Below are 20,368 nucleotides of genomic sequence, written 5' to 3'. Positions count from 1 at the left end.
AAGGCCTGGCAATTATTTTTAATTCCATTTGCTAGTTTGAGGTTCTGTACGATTAACACATACTGTCAATTTCATAACTATACATGTAACCCAAGCTTTCTTGGATCCTTGTGTCAAACAATGTGACCTTATGCATATACTTGCTAGTGTTCACCAGGCAAAGAAGCTCTATTGAGAAAAAAAGGAAAAGAAAAAGAAGAAAAAAAAAGAGAAATTTCAGATAAAAGATGCACTGGAAGAATCGTCCTAGTCAGAAAGCTGTGTGTCATTATGTGGATAATAATACGAAAGTCCCAGAGTTAATATAGCTCCTTATGGGCTACAAGTTGCTGGTTATTTTCTCATTTCACTTGATCATCACAGCAGTCACATACAGGTGAAAGAGACATTATTAACATTTTTCAGAGTGGTAAGCTGATGTTCCTTCAAGTGAATTTTTTTTTTTTTTAAGAGATGAAGTCTTGCTGTGTCACCCAGGCTGGAGTGCAGTGGTGTGATCTTGGCTCACGGAAACCTCCACCTCCCGGGTTCAAGCAGTTCTCCTGCCTCAGCCTCCTATGTAGCTGGGATTACAGGCACATGCCATCATGCCTGGCTAACTTTTTGTATTTTATTAGAGACAGGGTTTCATCATGTTGCCTGGGTTGGTCTCGAACTCTTGAGCTCAGGCAATCCACACACCTTGACCTCCTAAAGTGCTGGGACTACAGACATGAGCCACCTCATCCTGCTCAAGTATTTTCAAATTTAAGAACTATTCTCATGACTCTTTTCCAGTGCCATTTTGGACCCTGGGCTCTGGACCCCTCTATTTTCTCCAAATCAGTCTGCCCATTCGTAACTCCTCTTCTTCCCAATTACTGCCCCGATCTCTTCGTTTATCACAGCAACAGATTTCCTGCCGTGCCCACAATTTTCCTGCTCCCATTTTGTCCTCCTGTCACACCCACTTGACACCACCCTCCCCAAACTCTGAGTCAATCTGCCACTTCCTCACCTGTCAAACACCGAGCCTCATTCATAAATTACAGCAAATATGTGAAAGAACCAAAAAACAGTTTTCTGGCTCCTGGACGAGGACTTGCTTAACTGTATGTGTTGCAATGTGTTAATACATATACAGGACTCAAAGGACTCCTTGAAGATGTTCATCTCTAAACTTTGGCCCAGGTCCTTTGAGAAAAGAGAATACTGTTAATAGCCTTTCAGAAATCCACTAAAAATGCAAAACAACAACAACAAACACACAAAAGTAAAACAATCCTAATAGTGCCACTGAAAAGTCTAGATCTCTAGATCACACTTTGTTTATGGATAGTAGTTCCTATTTATGCAGATCTTTATATGTTCCAAGCCTCATGCTAGATATTTGGCATATATGTCATTTATGATGCCTGTGAGCTATGAGGTGGCAGAGTGACCATATTCTAATTAATTTACTTCTCTGGTCCTCATTTTTCTCATCTATAAAATAAAACTAATTATAACATGTATCATTTAGGGTTTTAGTGAACATAAAATGTGGCAAGGTACATAATGTGGTTGGCTCAGGGCCTATGATGAAGTCAGAGCTTGAAAACTATGAGGCATTTTGTTTTGTTTGTGTGTGTGTGTGTGTGTGTGTGTGTGTGTGTGTGTTTTGAATGATATGGGAAAACCAAGCTCCATGCATTTCCCGCTTAAATCCTCTACCTTTCCACAACATGGTATGATTTCACCTGCATTGCAGAATGTGACTGAAGAAAGTAGCAGAAGTTAGTAGTCAAAGCATGGGCTTTGGAGTCAGACAAATGGGCTACAGAATACAGTTCACATTACTGGAAATTAACTTGTTCTCTGTTCTTTAGATTTCTCATTTATAAAATAGAAACAATAACAGTACCAGTATCATCAAGATTTTGTGTGAGTTAAGACAGATTATGCATCTAAGGCACTTTCTGATTTACAGAAAGCATTTAATAAATGGTGGCTTTAATATCCTCACAGGAACCCCAGTGAGGGGGTATTATCATTAGGTCCATTTTGCTGTTGGAGACAAAGAATGATGGATTTCCAGAGTTAGCCTGAGTCTCACAATTGTTACCCTTGGCCTAACTCAACCATATAAATGTTGATCAAACTCATTCTCCCCAAAATCGTTCAGCTCCTAACTGGTGCCATGCTCAGTGAAACAGGGGAGGAAGGAAGCAGCCCATTTCTCCTGACCATGATGCTGTCCTCTCTGTCTGCATGGACCAGTCACTTTATCTCTTGGCATTGATTTTGTATTTTGGGCTTCTGATCAGGCACATCCATGTTTCCAGCTTCTGTCCCCACTGATTTATAGTATAACTTGATAGATGTCCCATCTGTAGTTTTTGAATCATCATCCATTTTCAATGAGATGACAATGTCTCAATGAAAAGTCTCCATTCATTTTGGTAATGAAACTCGAATCTTTGGATAAAGACAATGTGGTATATATACAATACGGAATGCTATTTAGCCATAAAAAAAGAATGCAATCACATCTTTTGCAGCAACATGGATGGAACCAGAGTCCATGATCATAAGTGAGGCAACTCAGAAACAGAAAGACAGATACTAGGCCAGACATAGTAGCTGACACTTTTAATCCCAGAATTTAGGGAGGCCAAGTGGAGGGATGGTGGGGGGATCACACGACTTTAGGAGTTTGAGGCCAGCGTGAGTAACATGGTGACACCCTATCTCTATAAAAACAAAAACAAAAAACTAGCTAGGCATGGTAGCACATGCCTATAGTCCCAAATACTTGTGGGGCTGAGGTGGGAAGATCACTTGAGCCCAAGAGTTCAAGGCTGCAGTGAACCATGATTGTGCCACTACACTCCAGCCTGGGCAACAAAGCAAGACCCTGGGTTAGGGAAAAAAGAAAAAGAAATAGAACAAGTGCATGTTTTCACCTCTAAGTGGGAGTTAAATAATGCATACCCTTAGTGTAGAATGTGTAATGATAGACAATAGAGACTTAGAAAGGCAAGTGCGGGTGAGGGAGGACACTCATGAGAGGCTACTTAATGGATACAATGTACATTATCTATGAGATGGATACTCTAAAAGCCCTGACTTCACCACTACACAATCTATGCATGTAACAAAATTACACTTGTGGCCCATACATTTATACACAAAAAAAAGAAACTCAAATCTTGATGTGTTGATTCAAGTTACCAACCTGAATGCTAAAAGTAGAGTGAGGCTGTGTACAATAGCTCATGCCTGTAATCCCAGCACTTTGGGAGGCTGAGGCAGGAGAAGCCCTTGAGCTCAGGAGTTTGATACCAGCCTGAGAAAGTGAGACCCCCCCATCTCTAAAACACACACACACACACAACAACAACAACAACAACAACAACAACAAACAAACAAACAAATCTGTGGAATGTTCCTTGGTCTTGGGGGAAAAAAAAGGGGAGTGAGATGTATATAATTCTTGCAGAAGAAGGCTGAACAAGTCTCTTCTCTGAATCTCAGTCTCCTCACCTGTTAAAAGCAGGTAAATGTTTCTGCTTTCCCTGTATACAGCATGGATGTCAGGATCTGATATGCCAAACTAATTACTGGCCTCCTTTCCTACATTAGATCTGCCTGTCCTATTTTCTTCGAACACACTTTAATTGTGGAAAGAAAAAATATGCCATCAGCTATAATCTGTTGGACCACACAGAGGCCAATACGGTGGGAATCAATAGGTATTTTGATTCTTTTGATTCAAATCATTTGTTTCTATTTTAAAGTTAAAGACAACGTAAGTGAGAGGCTATTGGTTTCTTTGAGTCACTCAACAACTCCCTTCAAGGGAATAATAATTGATTCTCTTGTCTTTCCCCAGCTTTGGATTTTTTTTTCTCATGGCGGTTTCTGATGGAGTCTTTCTTCACATCAAGGGAAATCAAGATGGCTTAGCCTCTATTCTTCCCATCTAAAACAGGCCCACTCAGTCTTTCTAATTTGCAGAATTATAATTTAAATGGAAGGTATATAGACTCCAGGAATATGATTTTGATGAGTTTTAAAGCACGTTTTCAAAAGACAATGGCTAGATAACAAACCATATGGTGGAGTAATAAGGAATAAAGGAACAGTTTACTGCAGGGGTGGGGAATGATTTACATCTTCAGATGTGCAAAGGAATGCTGATTTGTTTTGCACAAATGCAAGAAACTGATTAAGAGGCAGATTTGCATACAACTCAGTGGGATGCCCTGAGCAGAGCTCAGGAAGAGACATGTGGTTCAGCAGGGAATCTTGTACCTGTAATAGTCCTTCTTGCCAACACTGGGGCACATCCACTGTGCAGGGATTGGGGGACCCCCAACATGAGTTTTCATAATTAAAGCACTGACAGCCTTCACTACTGATATACAAACATCCACCATCTCTACCATAAGGTACTGCAGAAATGAAACAGACTTTGCAGTCTGGCAAACCTGAGCTAGAATCTAGACTTTGCCATGTATTTGCTTTGTAACCTTGGACAAATCAGTAATCATTTTAGAGCCTCAGTTTTTTTCATATGTAACTGGAAGGAGGGCGGAGGAGTGATTGTACTCATGAATGTTTGTTAAAAGAGGATCAAGGCTAGGCGCGGTTGCTCACCCCTGTAATCTCAGCACTTTGAGAGGCCAAGGCAGGCAGATTACCTGAGCTCAAGAGTTTGAGACCAGCCTGGGCAATCTGGTGAAACTGTCTCTACAAAAAAATCCAAAAATTTAGGCAGATGTGGTGACACACATGTGTACTCCCAGATACTTGTGGGGGCTGAGGCCAAATAATTGCTTAAGCTCAGGAGATCGAGGCCTGCAGTGAGCCACTCCAGGGAGTGCAGTGGCATGAAGATGGCTCGCTGCAGCCTGAACCTACTGGGTTCGAGCAATTATCCAGCCTCAACCCCTACAAGTAGCTGGGACTACCACTGGCTCCTCACTGCAGCCTCCCATCTCTTCAAAAAGGGTGGGGGGAATCAAAGCAGTGAATCTACAGCCCCTAGGCCATAATCATAATCATTATTATTTTTATAAAATACAGGCACAAGGTCTTCAGAGTCTAGAAAGCTCATTAAATCCTCCACAGCTTAGAGACCAATGCTGAGAATATGCAACCTCTTTTTATCTCTATTTCTCCCCCTGTTCCAAGCCAGGTTCCAATGCCAAGAAAAACAGGGTGGTGAAATGGGAAGCTTCTGCTGCCAATGGCACAGATGAGGAAACCAAGCTATAGCTACAGAGGCAGCCTGACAGAGCCACTTGTAGCCAGAAGCAGATTGCTGGAGGGGAGAGCAGCTTCCTGTTCTGTCTCTTTTCTTAGGGACAGATGTCGCTCCTGTCTGTTCTATCAGCAGGCAAACAGGGAAATAATAGAACAGAGACAATGCAAAGAAAGTGCGAAGCAGGTCCATACAGCAGCCACTGAGCTCCAGTAATTGTGGGTGGGGGAGGGAAAATATCTAGTTGCTGTTATCAGATGCAATGTGAAATAAAGAAAAATAATGTTGTGGTTCAGTTACTAGAATGGATCAGATGACTGTCACCCTTTGGATAACTCTTCTTTATCTTTTAGGACTTGGGTCCTGCCTTGGCTCTTTCAGGAAATCTTTTCACCTCCCCAGTGCCCAGGCTGGAGTGTCACAGTGCGCCATGTGTACCTCTCCTGTTCACGCTCATCTCACAATGCTGTAACTAGCAGTGCATTTTCATGTCTCTCCCTAAAATCCCAGGGATATTTTATTAGTCATCTCTGCCTCACCTGTACTTACCATAGGCCTGGCACTGAGTCAGTAATCAGTAAATGCTTGGTACACAGATTGATAGTGGGTAAGTGAGTGGGTTCAAGAGTGGTGGGATGAATTATAGTTGGTCTGATGCTTTGATGAATGGATGGACGGTTTATTAGATGATTAATATTTGGATGACTGGCTGGGTGGACAGGTGGATATTTGGATGGAAAAATGGTTCAATCCCATCAGAGACAGTCATAGTTTACAGTTACCTTCTCCTAAAGAGTAAGAGTTAAATTTACATAAAAGGCTAGGTATTTTCATGGCCCCCTTCCACTGAACTTTCAAGGCAGATACTATACATATGAATCTCCAGATCCTCTATGAAAATTTCATTGTTCATCCTAGAAACTGTGCAAAGTACTGGAATGAGCACCAGACTTGGAAATTAACAAGACCTAAATTTGAATCCTTTCTCAGCTATTAATTTTTATAAAAAGTTATAAAACATCTCTATGTTTACATGACTCAAAGATGAAATCAGAGACTCACTTCACAGGGTTATTATGTGGCTAAAGTGAAACAATAAGTACGAAAGGCCATACTGTAAGGTTTGGTACAGAAGAGGTGCTCAACAAATGCTTACTATTTATGTACATTATATTCAGATGATTACTAAAGTAAATCCCCTTCCTCTACTTGCTTTTAAACTTTAGAAATATTTTATTTTTCCCCAGATGGACGCTTACTTCGAACCTCAATATAGCAATCAGATAAAGCTTTGCCATCTCCAGTTGAAGCTGGGTCCTGCCTCTTAAGTCCCCCATCCACCCAGAGACCTTGATGGCACTCTAGGTTCTGAAAGGAATCTGCATTTCAGAGAATATGGTTTAAAATTTGTCTCAAAGTCCACTGTTCCTTTGTTATTTCTCTCTTCCTCATCTCCTCTTCCCCCTTCTCTCTCCTCCATCCTGTCCCCAGCTTCTTCTTCCTGTCTTTCTCCCTCTTCTCCCTCTCTTCCCCCTCTCCAGCCCCTCTCCCTCTCTTGCCCTCCCTCTTCCACTTCTCTGCCTCTGCCTCATTTCCTCTCCCTCTCCCCTTATTTCTCCCTTTCTCCCCCTCCCTCTCTGACTCTCTCCCTCACTCTTTCCTCCTCTTCCCCTCTACTCCATCCCCATCTCTCTCCCTGTCATGCTATTCCTCCCTACACCTCTCCCTGCTTCTCTCTCTCCTCCTTTTCCCCCTTACTCAGGGCTTTGCATTTCTCTACAACACTGATGAGCAGATGACCCTGTCAGAAAATCAAAATGGTTTTCATCTGTCTATTTAGGAGTTTCTAGAAATACTTCTGACTGAGAGGCTCTTTGAATAATTTACTCATCTGAGATCATTTAAATAATATATTCACTCATTTTCATAATTGATGGCAATGAAAAACTAGCAAGGGTGCAGCTTTTGTCTTACATTTATACCACCTGTCAGCTGAATCATGCTCCCATCACCCTCAGAGAGATCCTTAAAATTGGGTATGCAATTGGGGTGGAGATGGATGTTCCGTATGACAGAATGTTTGACTCTGGCTCTACTGAAATACTGCTTGGGCTCAAGTCCTGCCTTTACTGCTATATGACCTTGGACAAGACATTCAACCCATGTGGCTTTCAATAACATGAGGATTGAAATAATTATACTTGGAATTTGCATCAATGTGTCAGTGTTCTAAGCACCTGATATATTATCTTGTTTAATTACCCTAACAACTTAGGAGGTAAGTACTATTATTGTCTCCCCTTTAGATATGAGAAAATGCAGAGAATGTTGGGAGAATGAAACAAGATTATGTATTGAAAACACTCTGCAGGGTGTCTGACACATAGTGGGAGCTCAACTAATGGTAGCTGCAGCCCTCATGATCATCCCATCCATCAGCAACTTCACCATCAATCATCTTTATTATTAGTATCCCTATCAAGGTTCCTGTAGAGATGTCTTTTCTATGAACTGCATCATTTTTTGTTTTCACTTCTTAAATCTAAGAAACTTTCAGCAGAATGTTGCTCTGCAGGAGAGCGCCTGTTCGATTGCTGTTCTTTTCTGGAGTTGGGTTGATGTTACAAATGCAACAACAACAAAAGAACCAGTGCAAGACAGACAGACACATGCACACACACATGCACACACATACGCACACATGCTTTGGGAGATGGCATCACTTATATCAGTTGAATGTGTTAATTTGCTAGAGATCTACTATATTTTCCTCACTGTGACCTAACATATTATACTGTGCGAGTATTTAAAATAGTCACTATGCGTGACTCTAGGGAAGTTAGATGATTATTTTATTTTATTTATATTCACCTTTGCTAAATCCTGATGCACAGATGATAATTTTAAATGTTTTGTAATGGCTCAATTTTCCCTCTCTATGGCTCACATCATTTGAGAAACTTAATGATCATTACATAAGGAAACAAATTAAATTCCACACAGACTCTGCTAAGGTTGAGGATATTACCAAACCCATTTTATAAAAAGGAACTTGCCTTTAAATATGGATTTGGGAGAAGAAAGAAAAGAAGTGAGGAAAGGAAGGAGAATGTCAGAGAAAGATGAGAGATGAACAATGCCATTTACAGTCATGGCAAAGCTCTTTCAGAAATACCTAATCTGAAAACACCTAATTAGAGACTTAATCTTAAAAAAAAATTTTTTTTTAAATCTACCTAATTCCTCTCTGTCATGCATCTCCTGCAGAACCAGTACATTCAATGCCATGGGCTTTCAGTTTTGTTTCTGAAATTTCTCTCAGGTTCCTTGGCTACTATTCCTCCTCACATCTCTATTCCCTCTAACCCAAATCACTTAAATAGGCCCTTAGAAAATTTCCCCGATTCTTAACTGCCTCCATTTTCCTTTTAAAGAAGCAGTGTAGTTTATGTTTAAGAGTGCAGATGACTGGGTTCCAAATCCTGGCTTTGAAATTTACTAGCTCTGTGACTCTGAGCAAGTTACAGAATTTCTCTGAGCCTCATTCCCTACATTTGCACAAAAGGGTAATAGTAGTCTCTGTATTATAGTGCTGATATGAGGATTCGATGTGTGCTTAGTACCTAACAAATATTAAACAAATATGAGTGATTATTATTTTTAATGTTGTTCTTTCATCTCAAGCTCTTCAATAGTACTCCAGAGATTACTGAATTAAGTGCCATAATCTATCACTCAAATTCCAGCACAGTCCTTTACCCCTATAAAATTTCTGTCAAAAGATCTGTACTAGTCTTCTACTGTTGTGTAGCAAATTACCTCCAACTTAGCCATTTGAAACAACACCTGTTTATAATCTCACAGTTCTGCAGTCAGAAGTCCTAGTGGGCTCAGTCGTCTGCTCAGGGTGTCACAGGCCAAAAGCATGGCACCACCCAGGCTGAGCTCCTATCTGGAGGATCTGGGAAGAATCCACTTCCAAGCTCACTCAGGTTGTTGGTCAAGTTGAGCTCCTTGGGGTTATAGGTCAGCTAGGGATCAATCTCAGTGCCAGGAGACCCCTGCATTCCTTATCATGAAGGTCCCTCCATCATCAAATGTAGAAGTCTTCTCATGCTCCAAATCCCTTTCTGCAACTATTAGGCTTGTGCAAAAGTAATTGCAGTTTTTGCTATTTTTTAAAAATGGCAAAGCCCACAATTACTTTGCACCAGCCTAATAGCTGCACAAAACATTCTACTTTTAAAGGTCTCGTGTGATTCAGTGAGGCCCGCCCCAATAATCTCCCTTTTGAGTAACTCAAAGTCAAGTGAGAAGTCCCTTCTGCCACTGGCCTAATAGAACCACAGGAGTGACAGCTCATCATATCACATACTCCCAGGGGAGAGGCTTAGAAGAGGTCAAGTGTCGTTGGAGATCATCCTTAGAAATCTGAATGCCACACAGCTATGTTTCAATCACATTGAACTCTTCTCCAGATGGGCCTTGGGCACTCTCGAGTTTCAGTTTTCCCATTGCATGGAATGGCTTTCCCACACATATTCGGAAATCCAAATCTTGTTTATTCTCTGAGGCCTTGTTCAAACGAGAAGTTCTCCATGTAAACGCCCTTGATTCTTCTGCCTACCTATAACATATCTCTTCTCTAAATACCCTGGAGTTGTCAGAACATCTGTATGGCACCTCGTATGCTCTCCTGCAGTTATGAGCATCTCTTAGTGCCTCGTGAGACTCTAAGTCTCTTGAAAACCAAATGTCTTATCTGCATTGCAACTCTCAGATATGACTTGCACATAGTGACTGCTCAGGAAATGCTCTTTGTGTGTGAATAAATACGGATTATAGAATATACTAAGTTTCATTATCTCTGTTGATGGAACAAAATTTTAACAAAAAAAATCATTTAATAACAATATTTATTGAGAAAAAAGCTAGGTAACAGGCACTGAACTACATCTACAAACCGCATTTTCCTTTGCCTTGTTATTCTTTCACTTACCAGAAATTGTTCAAGATGCAACAAGACTCCAATTTCCTCCTTTCCTCTCCCCTCTATAGTTTCTCCTAAGCATTGCTACTGAGCAGTATATTGAAAGGAAGAAAGAGGCACGAAGGCTAAGAAGCAAGAATCTCGATAACAGGATGACCTAGATAAAATCATTTCAGGGTTACACAGAGTAAGTCTATGCCCTAAAGCAGTAGCTTTACATCTTTAATGGGCATAAGAATCACTAGGGAGGCTTATAAAACAAGCAGATTCAGAATCAGAAATGCTGATTCCACAGATTTGAGGCAGGGCTAAGGCCTTTACATCTTTCCCAAGGTGATTCTAATCTAGGCAGCTCAAGGAACCACACTTGTAAAATGACCATACTAAAAGATGTTCCTCATTTGGTGAAGTTAATGGGGAAAAAAAGTCTTTCCATTCATTCTACAAATACTTCTTGATCCTCTGCTACTGAATACCAGAGATACAATGGTAACGGAGAAACTGAACACACACAATAGGCTTTCCATGCTAGCCGTGGTCGGAATTCACGGCTTTACCAAGGGGCTGCTGTTGTCTTTCTAAGCAAAGTGAGTCATAATATGTTTCTGCCTGCCGGTAGAATGTGTCAAAATGCACTGCAATTTTAGCAATCCACATAATCGTTCTATCAATTATTATTTACTGGTGTCCTCACAATTACAATTTTTCTCCACTGTTTCTTTTACATAATTCACTGGAATGTGTGCCCAGAAGCCAAGAACAATGTTTGCACAAATACTTCCATCCTTTGACTGAACTTTTTTGAAGAGCACTGATATCTCATATACACACACACACATTCACAGAGGCAAACTCACACTAACAACCTGCCTGTTTTCTTGAGATGTTGACACTCACTGGGCCTTTATAGGCTAAATGGTAGTGGTGATGGGAAAGAGATGGTAAGGAGGGGAAGTTAAAATACAATAATTTAGAAAAGAGGGAGCTATGGCATTCTGTAATTATAAATCACATCATGTAATAATTACACTCTATGCATCCCATGCCTCATTAGACCTGATAACATGTTGATATGCCACAGACAGAACCATAGACTCAAAAGAGCAATCACAGCTTTTCAATGATCTCCTTTATCATATCTGTATTAGGAATCCTGTAACTGGAATCTACTTTATTTCACACAAGACACAACATACAGGGTGTATCCCCTTCCTTAATGAGACAAATTGGAAGATGAAACTACTGCAGACTAAAAAATAGAAGGTGCCAGGTGTGGTGCCTCATGCCTGTAATCCCAGCACTTTGGGAGGTCGAGAAGGGAGGACTGTTTGAGGTAAGCAGGTTGACACCAGCCTGGGCAGCATAACGAGACCCTGTCTCTGCAAAACAAATTAAAAATTAGCCAGGCATGGTGGTGTGCATTTGTGTCCCCAGCTATTTGGGAGGTTGAAGCAGTAAGACCCCTTAAACCCAGGAATTTGAGGCTGCTGTGAAGTATGACTGTGTCTGTATTCCAGCCTGGCAACAGAATGAGACCCTGTCTCTAAAAAAAAATTAAAATTGCAAGGCCTGAGAGATGCAATAAATGCCTATACCTTGAGTTCTAATTAGCTGGGTTCAGGCTCAATCTACAGCATCTAGTGAGAGGAAAGGAAGCAGACACCTTTCTAAGGGTAGGAAAAGGAACTCCCTAAATTTCTCCTCTAGAATACTTCCTCCTCCATTCCAGTTGTTCCACATGATGTAGTGGTGGTGAAGACAGCCTTTGGGGTCAGACAGACCTGCATTTACATTCTTCTTCCATCACACACCAGCTGAGGGATCTTAAGCTGGACACTAGCTTCTCTGAACCTGAATTTTTCTCTCTGAAGCAGGAAGAAGAATACCTACTTCAGAAGAGTTGTTAAAATAATATCTACTTAGATGAACTAAATGAGATCATAAATGTAAAATTCTCAGCATAGTTCTTGGTACAGAGTAGCTCTTAATAAAGGGTGGCTGAAGTTGTCAATACCAACAGATCATAGAGTGGGGTTCATTCGTGCACTAGACCCAAACTCTGTGGTGAAGCTGAAAAAGTGCAGATGAAAGGAATAGATCTTCCCCTGTTTGGGCTTCTAGTCTAAGCAAAGATGAATAGGCAAGCAAACAATGCTGAAGCAAGCTGTTAATATTCTCATGAATTAGTGTACAGGTCTTCAGAAATGACGTGGAAAAGGTCAGACCCACTTTGAGCTACCCAGATATAGAATCAATGGAAAGGGGTCCTTGGCAAGGAGGAAAAAAGTTTGAAGGGACAGAAACATCAGGAGCAGATGACAGTTGAATACTAGGGCTTGGGGGACACTCCGGGGATAAAAAGAAAGCTTTCTGTATTGGGGCACAGGTGAATAAGCATATCTGTGGGAGGAAGATGATGAGTTTGGCTTTGGACAAGATGATACTGGGTGTCTGTGGGTCAGCCACATGGGGTGCTGTAGGCAAGTCTGAGGCCATGAGACAGATCTGGGCTAGAGGGAGAGATCTGGTTGATTTCTGTGCAGAACACACCTGAAACCAAATGTAAACAGAGTGGTGAAAACAAAGAGAAAAACAGACCCATCAGAGCGGGGAGAATGGGACAATTCCTTCGGGAAGACACAAGGAAGGGTCTCCCTTATGTCTTCTGGAACACTGCTATCATCTTTAATTAGATTTTCTCTGGGGAATAAAAAGCTTGTTTAACTTTAATATTTATGTGTTTTGTCCTATTTATATTTGAAGTCAAAACTTCAAAAATCTTTATATCTCACTTTCTCAATATATATCCCTTTTAAAGTTAATCTGGGATACACTAATTAGCTCAATCTAGCTTTTCCACAGTGTACAAAAATATCAAAATGTCATGTGCACTAAAAAGATACACAATATTTATTTGTTAACATAAACAATTTTTTAAAAGCTAGCTTGTATGTATATATAGGTGCATGCATAAGCATTCATATAGTTTCATTTTAAAACTATTGTAAGGCCAGGCACAGTGGCTCATGCCTGTAATTGCAACACTTTGGGAGGCTGAAGTGGGAGGATCACCTAAGGTCTGGAGTTTGAGACCAGGTGGGCCAACATGGTGAAACCTCATCTCTACTAAAAACACAAAAATTCACTGGAAGTGGTTGCACATGCCTGTAAATCCAGCTACTTGGGAGGCTGAGATAGGAGAATTGCTTGAACCCAGGAGACAGGGGTTGCAGTGGGCTGAGACTGCGCCACTGCACTCCAGCCTGGGTGCTAGACAAAGACTGCTTCAAAATAAATAAATAAATAAAAATAAAGCTATTGTAACCCTAAATGGTAAGTAGAATTATCCTCAAATCATTTTTTTTAGGTAGAATAATGTGAGAAGTAGAAAAGTTCCTTTTTAAAGTTTCCTTTCTTGTTAAAGAATAAGTGTGCTGATGTCTTTGTTAAGCCCTATTCTATGTAGCTGTTAAACATGCCATGCTTACAGGTATGTAGTATGTTCTAAGTCCTTGTACACTAACCAAGATACCTGTGCTGGACGTGCTCACAGGCATGTCTCAGCTCTCTATTGCTTTTATCTGTTTAGAAAAGTTTTAAGTTGTTAGCCAATCAGGTTTTAGTTCAGATTGTGAGGTATGGCTCCAGCCAACGGAGACCAGACACAGCAGTAAGGACAACTCCAAATGTGTAAGGAATAAATGTGTCTGTTTTCCTTTGTTCATTGTACTCTCATGGCAAGATGACTAGTGAGAGTACCCTTCCTGCATTCCAGGAAGTAAAAATTGTGTTGCTGAAAGATCCTTTGTCTCAGTGCTAATTTTTCTTTGCAGCACTGAGCATCTATTTCTAGCAATGAGTACTTCAGCCTAGAGAAATCCAATTTATTACTCAAGGCCCAACACCAATGCCTCTAGCTTCACAAAGAATTTGTCTAAGTGACTGAGCCAAGTTCACCCTTCTTTCTCCTATATCCTGGGGATGGTCCTACAGCGGGTAGCACTTATATCCAGTTGTCCCAGGGTTGGCTTAATTCTCTATTATGAGCTACTTGAGAATAGAGATGGTTTCCTATGCATCCTTGCAGTGCCCCTGGTACCACAGAGCTGGCACACACGGGGCATTGGTTGTACTGGCCTAGACTGCTAACTGGCAGGAAGACCCCTTAAGCCCAGGAATTTGAGGCTGTAGGGTCTTCTGAGGCTGGGGCTGAAGCTGAGGCATCCAGGGTTTTGTTTCTGAGCATCTCTGGGAAGCCTTGGACTCATTCAACTCTAAGGTAGACCAAAATCACTGAAGAAAAAGGGTGAGAGAAAAGGGATGAAAGTCCCGATTTGCAAGAGAAAGCCTGAGTTCTGTGTCTACAGGATACAGGCAGGCCTGGTACTCAGTGTCTGTATAATCCACACCAGCCACATACAAAGGCCCAGCAAAAAGCAAGAGCCCCTCTAAGGGCTTGTCATGTTTTCCCAGACACACTCATTACACGCTGCAGCTTCTAGTGACGCCACTGGGTGACCTCGGAGATGAAAATAAATCGCCTCTGAGTCCCAGAATAACAGCTCCCTCCTCGGCAGTCCTTCCCCTCTGCTGACCTGCTGTACCAGCATGTAGTGCTGGGGGGCAGCTTTAAGGATAACATGACTGGTATTTACCTGCTCCACTGGCTTTCTCTTTCTTCGAGACAGAAACACAAGGAGTTATTTCGGAAGCTCTAGATCCCCTGAGTGCCAAGAGAATAGAATAACTACAGGCAGCATTTGTGCATTCGAAGCTCAACTCAGCAGCAATTCCCCAAGCTGCCTTTTATAGGAAATTGCTGTGTTTCAACAGGAATTTGAAGAAGGGCCCGCAAAATATTAAAAGGCATTTTCTGTATCTGGAAATGGAGTGTATCAAGGGCAGCTGTCACCTGCACTGCAGTGGCCTCGTTGTGTACCAGTTCCCTTGCAGATGAGTCAGATTCTAAGGTAGTACAGAAAATTCACAGGTGTGTGCCAAGCCTGCCCCAGGACTGGGTAAAACCAACCAAAGGGAATGATTTGGTGGATCCAAAAGTGAACTGCAGATTGTGTAACATCAAAAGTTTGAAAACCCCAAAACCCAATCACATAAGGCAGAAGGGCTTCAATTTTCTACCTCCTATGGATAATTACAAAAAACATGAATTGTATTTCGGTTTTACATGTGTAATAGAAAAGAAAAATCAGGATTTGAAAGACAGATAAAAGAAAGTAAGGATACAAGAAAACATTATAAGCACACACACAAAAAAGCATATTCAAAGTCTCAAGTACATGAATGAACCTGGTATATACATTCATGGAGTTGCAAACCACTTTCATGGTGGACTACAGCATGCATCAGAGGGAATAAAGGAGGTTAAAGCCAAGGATAATTAACTAGATGCTAACACTTTCCTTAAGCAGCACACAAGTCCATAGAATTCTAGTCTACTTCATCTCTTCCATATACACACTAGAATCTAAATTTCTTGAGTACAGAAACTATTTTTTCTCTTATTTATGTTGGACTCCAAGAATCAAGAATAGTGCCTGGTACACAGTAGGCACTTAATAACTATTTGTTGAATGAAAAAATGAATACATGAAGCATGAAGTCAGGGCTTCTGTGGATCAACTGAAGGATTAAATAGAAGAGGTGATGAATAAGCAATGGATATTGTTATTATAAGTAGTATTAATGTCTGTGGTTAAATATGAATGCACAATGAAAATATTTAGTTAATTGTGCTGGGTATCCCAATTTGGAGGATTTAGTTTGTTTGTTTTTCTAAATTAAGCACAACATAAAATAAAATAAATAGATCTTGTGTCATAATTTGATGCTTTTTGAAAAATGTTCAAGATAGGATATAATTGCCATTACTCCAGAAAATTCCTTGTTCGTGTCCTGTCAACTGCACTTGCCCACAGAAGCAATTGCTATTCTGATCTCTAACTCCATAGGTAAGATTTGCCTCTTTTTGAACTTTATGTAAAGGGAATCACACAATATAATCTTCGGTGTCTTCACACAATATAATATTTTGTGTCTTCCTTTAGTTCCATATAATGTTTTTCAATTCATCCATGTTGTTGTGCATATTACTAGGTAATTCTACTTCATTAACACACTGTAATTACTTTATCCATTTCCTTGTTGATGGGTGTTTGAATTATTTCTGATGTTTTGCTATAATGAATAAAGTTGTGATGAACATTCTTGTACAAGTATTACTTTTGGATATATGTTTATATTTCTTTGGGATAAATAGGAGTAAAATTGCTAGATGGTAAGATTTATATATGTTTAAGTTTGTTAAAAAAAAAAAAAAACACTTTTTGGTCAGACACGTGACTCATACCTGTGACCCTAACACTTTGGTAGGCCAAGGTGGGTGGATCACTTGAGGTCAGGAGTCTGAGACCAGCCTGGCCAACATGGTGAAACTCCATTTCTACCAAAAATATAAAAAATTAGCCAGTGTGGTGGCACATGCCTGTAATCCCAGCTACTTGCAGGGGTGAGGTGAAGACTTGCTCTGTCATCCAGTTTGGAATGCAGTAGCTCACTGCAACTTCTGCCTCCTGGGTTCAAGTGATTCTTGTGCCTCAGTCTCCCAAGTACCTGGGACTAAAGGCACACATCACCATACCTGGCTAATTTTTATATTTGTAGCAGAGATGGGGTTTCACCATATTGGTCAGGCTGGTCTCGAACTCCTGACCTCAGGTGATCCACCTGTCTTGGCCTCCCAAAGTGCTGGGATTACAAGTGGAAGCCACTGTGCCCAATCCTCTTTTTTATATTCTAACAACATCTTTATATGAGCACAAGTTTTTAATTTTGATGAAGTATAGTTTATTTATTGTATGCTTAATGGTTTTTCATATTTGGTTTAAGAAATCTGAGGCTCACAGATCACAAAAATATTCTCCTATATTTTCATCTAGAAAGTTTATAGTTTTATCTTTTACATTTAAGCCCATAATCTATTTCAAGTAATTATTTATGCATAGTGTAAGCAATGGGTTAAGGTTTAATTTTTTTCCATGTAGATTCCCAGTTGATCCATTATCATTTATTAAAAAGACTTTCCTTTTCCCTGTTGTCATAATCATTCATCAAAAATCATTTGAATGTGCTTTTGTGGATATATTTTCATTATTTCATCATTAATAAGATATGAATTTATTTAATATATGTATATTATACATAGTAAAATAGAATAAAATAGAAAAACTTTAAAACTAGCAAATAAAGAATTTCATCAGATGCATATGTGTATATAATATATGCATAATATATGAAGTCAGAGCAATAACTTAGAATAAAATAGAAAAACTTTAAAACTAGCAAATAAAGAATTTCATCAGATGCATATAATATGTGTATTTAATATATGCATAATATATGAAGTCAGAGCTTCAGTGGATCAACTGAAGGATCAATATAAGAGGTTATATATACACATATATGAAGCATAATACATATGAATAGATATATAATATATATTATAGGGTTTTCATAGATACCCTTTATCAGATTGAGAAATTTACCATCTTTTTCATAACTGGATATTGAATTTTGTCAAATTCTTTTTCTGCATCTATTTAAATGACCATATAATTTCCCCCTTTACTCTGTTAATATGATAAATTATATTGATTTAAGTTTTAAAAGTTAAACTAATATTGCATTCCTAAGATAACCCCCACTTATCCATATTATCCTTTTTAAAATATATTATTAGATTATGATTAGTAATATATTGAAAAACTTTGTATAGAGTGGTGTTATTTCTTTTAAATGTTTTACATAGTATAGAGTGAAGCCATCTGGTCCAGGAGTTTTTCTTTTGTTTTTTTAAAATAGGAAAGGTTTTAGTTATATTTTCAGTTTTTCAGCAAATATGAGCTACTCAGATTGTTAATTCCTTTATGTCAGTTGTAGAAAATTGTGTTTCTTTAGAACTTGCCCATTTTATCCATATTGTCAAATCTGTTGTCATACATTTTTCATAATATTCTTTTCATCTTTTTCATGCCTTTAGGATCTGTAAAGTCTGTAAGTGATAGTCCCTCTTGCATTTCTAATATTGGCTTATTTGTGTTTTCTCTCTTGTGTGGGATCATTATTGGTAGGGATTATGAATTTTATTAGTCATTTCAAAGAACTAGCTTTTGGCTTTGTTGATTTTTTCTAGTTTGTATTCTACCTTGTTGATTTTTACTCCTGTATTTTTTATTTTTTTCTTCTACTTCATTTGTTTACTTTGCTCTTTTTTTAACTTTAAATTTATAAGCTTAAATCATTGACCCTGAATTCACACTTTCCTTTTCTTATTATAAGCATTTAAAGTTGTGAGTCTTTGTTAGTACACCTTTAATCTTATTCTTCAAATTTTGATATTTTGTGTTTTCATTATTCTTCTGGCCAAAGTATTTTCTAATGTCTTTCTGATTTCTTCTTTGACCTATATGCTGTCTAGAAGTGTGTTGCCATTTCCAAACATTTGGGGATTTTCTAGATATATTTTTGGTACTAATTTTTATTTTAATGCTGTTATGATCAAGTAATGTATCTTGCATTATTTCAGTTCTTCTAAATACATTGAGACTTTCGTTTTATGCTCCAGAATGCAGTCTTCTTTGGTGGATTTCCCATGTGCACTTGAAAGGCTGTGTATTTTGTAGTTGTTGGGTGTAGCTCGCAAAACTCTCCTAAGCTTCCTCATTACTGTTCTTTTCTAGGAATCTGTCACTGTCTTCCCAAAGTCAATGCTTTTGTTTGTATAGTATTTCCCCTGATTTCAGTCAATTACATTATGTCTCCCACACCACATCCTGTATATTCCTTCCCTCTAGGGTCTCTCAGGCCTCCATTTGATGTACTAACTGAAGATAAATTTTAAGATGCTGGAGTAGTTCAAAGGTCATGCATTGCTTGTCAAATAACAAACCAACAAAAAAGAATACCCCCAAAAACGAGATAACAATATATAAACATAGGCTTCCTTTTGCATCTTTTTTATTCCAGTCTTCATATGAAATTATAGTGACTTAACCATTGCATTATGAAGGAAGAAAGAGGGGCAACTGGGACAAATATTGTCATTGCATGTATGAGATCATCTGTAAATTCCCAGCAATGTCTCTCCTCTCTGACCCAGGTCGTGACATGTATGGTACATAAGATGATTTTTTTCTTTGCATACTGATTTTTTTTTGTATTTTTAATAGTTAATATACATGTACTTGAAAATATGCTTTACAAGAAACATAAGCTCCCTCTCTAAACCTTGATTTACAGAAGTGATACATTTAAGTTTTCAAAATTCATTTATTTAAAGTGGAAGACTGAGTACATGAGAATATAGAGGGTTTGTTCATATGGCAATTATCATGGTACACAACTCGGAAGTTTAGGTAAACTTCTGTGATCATTGTTATCTAGTCAACACTTACTAGTGTAATGCTGCAACCCAAACTTTACTGTCTTTAAATTATCCTAAATTCAAATCCTTCCTACTGGGATTTGAGAGCAGACAGAAAGCACCACACAATTACCACAGTTCACCCAGGGAAAGCATTCCAATTGCACCTTACAGATGTAGTCTGCCTTGTTGCAAGAAAGACGTGCTCTTGACTGTGAGATGGGATCTAGAGCAGCTCAACAGAAAATGCTTGGGAGAGAGAAGCACTGTGAGCCCCTTTCTTGCTCATGCTTTCTTCCCTCCCCTGCATTCAGCACACAGAAGAATGCTCACCTTTTCCCATTCCCGGTCTTTGTTCAGCACAATCACCACCAGCCTTGGGTGCACCTGGTAGCCCTCCTCAGTGAAGGATAAGTCCTTGCCATCCCATGTCACATTGACCATAAATCTAGAAAGAGGGAGAGAGAAAGACAAATTTTTAGGAAAGAATTAAAGCAATTAAACAAATGAGTGGATGCTACCATTAATGGAATACTGAAAAATTACAAACTTACAATGCTATATTCATCACAAGAAGCCTCTCTGTAGAAGTGTGAATATCCATGCAACCACTGCTAGTTGACCAGGCTTTAGTAACTGACTGTAATTAACACATGGAATGTAAGCTTTACGTCCTGCCAGATCCATAGACCTATGTTCAAATGGTCTTCTT

General features: G+C 39.3%; 1 protein-coding gene across 6 annotated transcripts in view; it reads right to left on the bottom strand.

The window, feature by feature from the left end:
• The window catches only part of GRIN2A (glutamate ionotropic receptor NMDA type subunit 2A), a 425,841-nt gene that overhangs the window by 110,184 nt on the left and 295,289 nt on the right, over positions 1-20,368 (bottom strand). For all 6 annotated transcript variants that reach the window (XM_039478380.2, XM_074381625.1, XM_003938743.4 and 3 more), the window contains one exon: positions 19,990-20,104. In XM_039478380.2, coding sequence (XP_039334314.1) covers positions 19,990-20,104 — 115 coding nt within the window. The remainder of the gene's footprint in view (positions 1-19,989; positions 20,105-20,368) is intronic.

This window comes from Saimiri boliviensis, chromosome 12 (genome assembly GCF_048565385.1).
Source record: "Saimiri boliviensis isolate mSaiBol1 chromosome 12, mSaiBol1.pri, whole genome shotgun sequence".
NCBI classification, from domain to species: Eukaryota; Metazoa; Chordata; class Mammalia; order Primates; family Cebidae; genus Saimiri; species Saimiri boliviensis.
The sequence above is the reverse complement of the archived record's forward strand: the minus strand, read 5'-3'. Positions and strand labels throughout refer to the sequence as shown.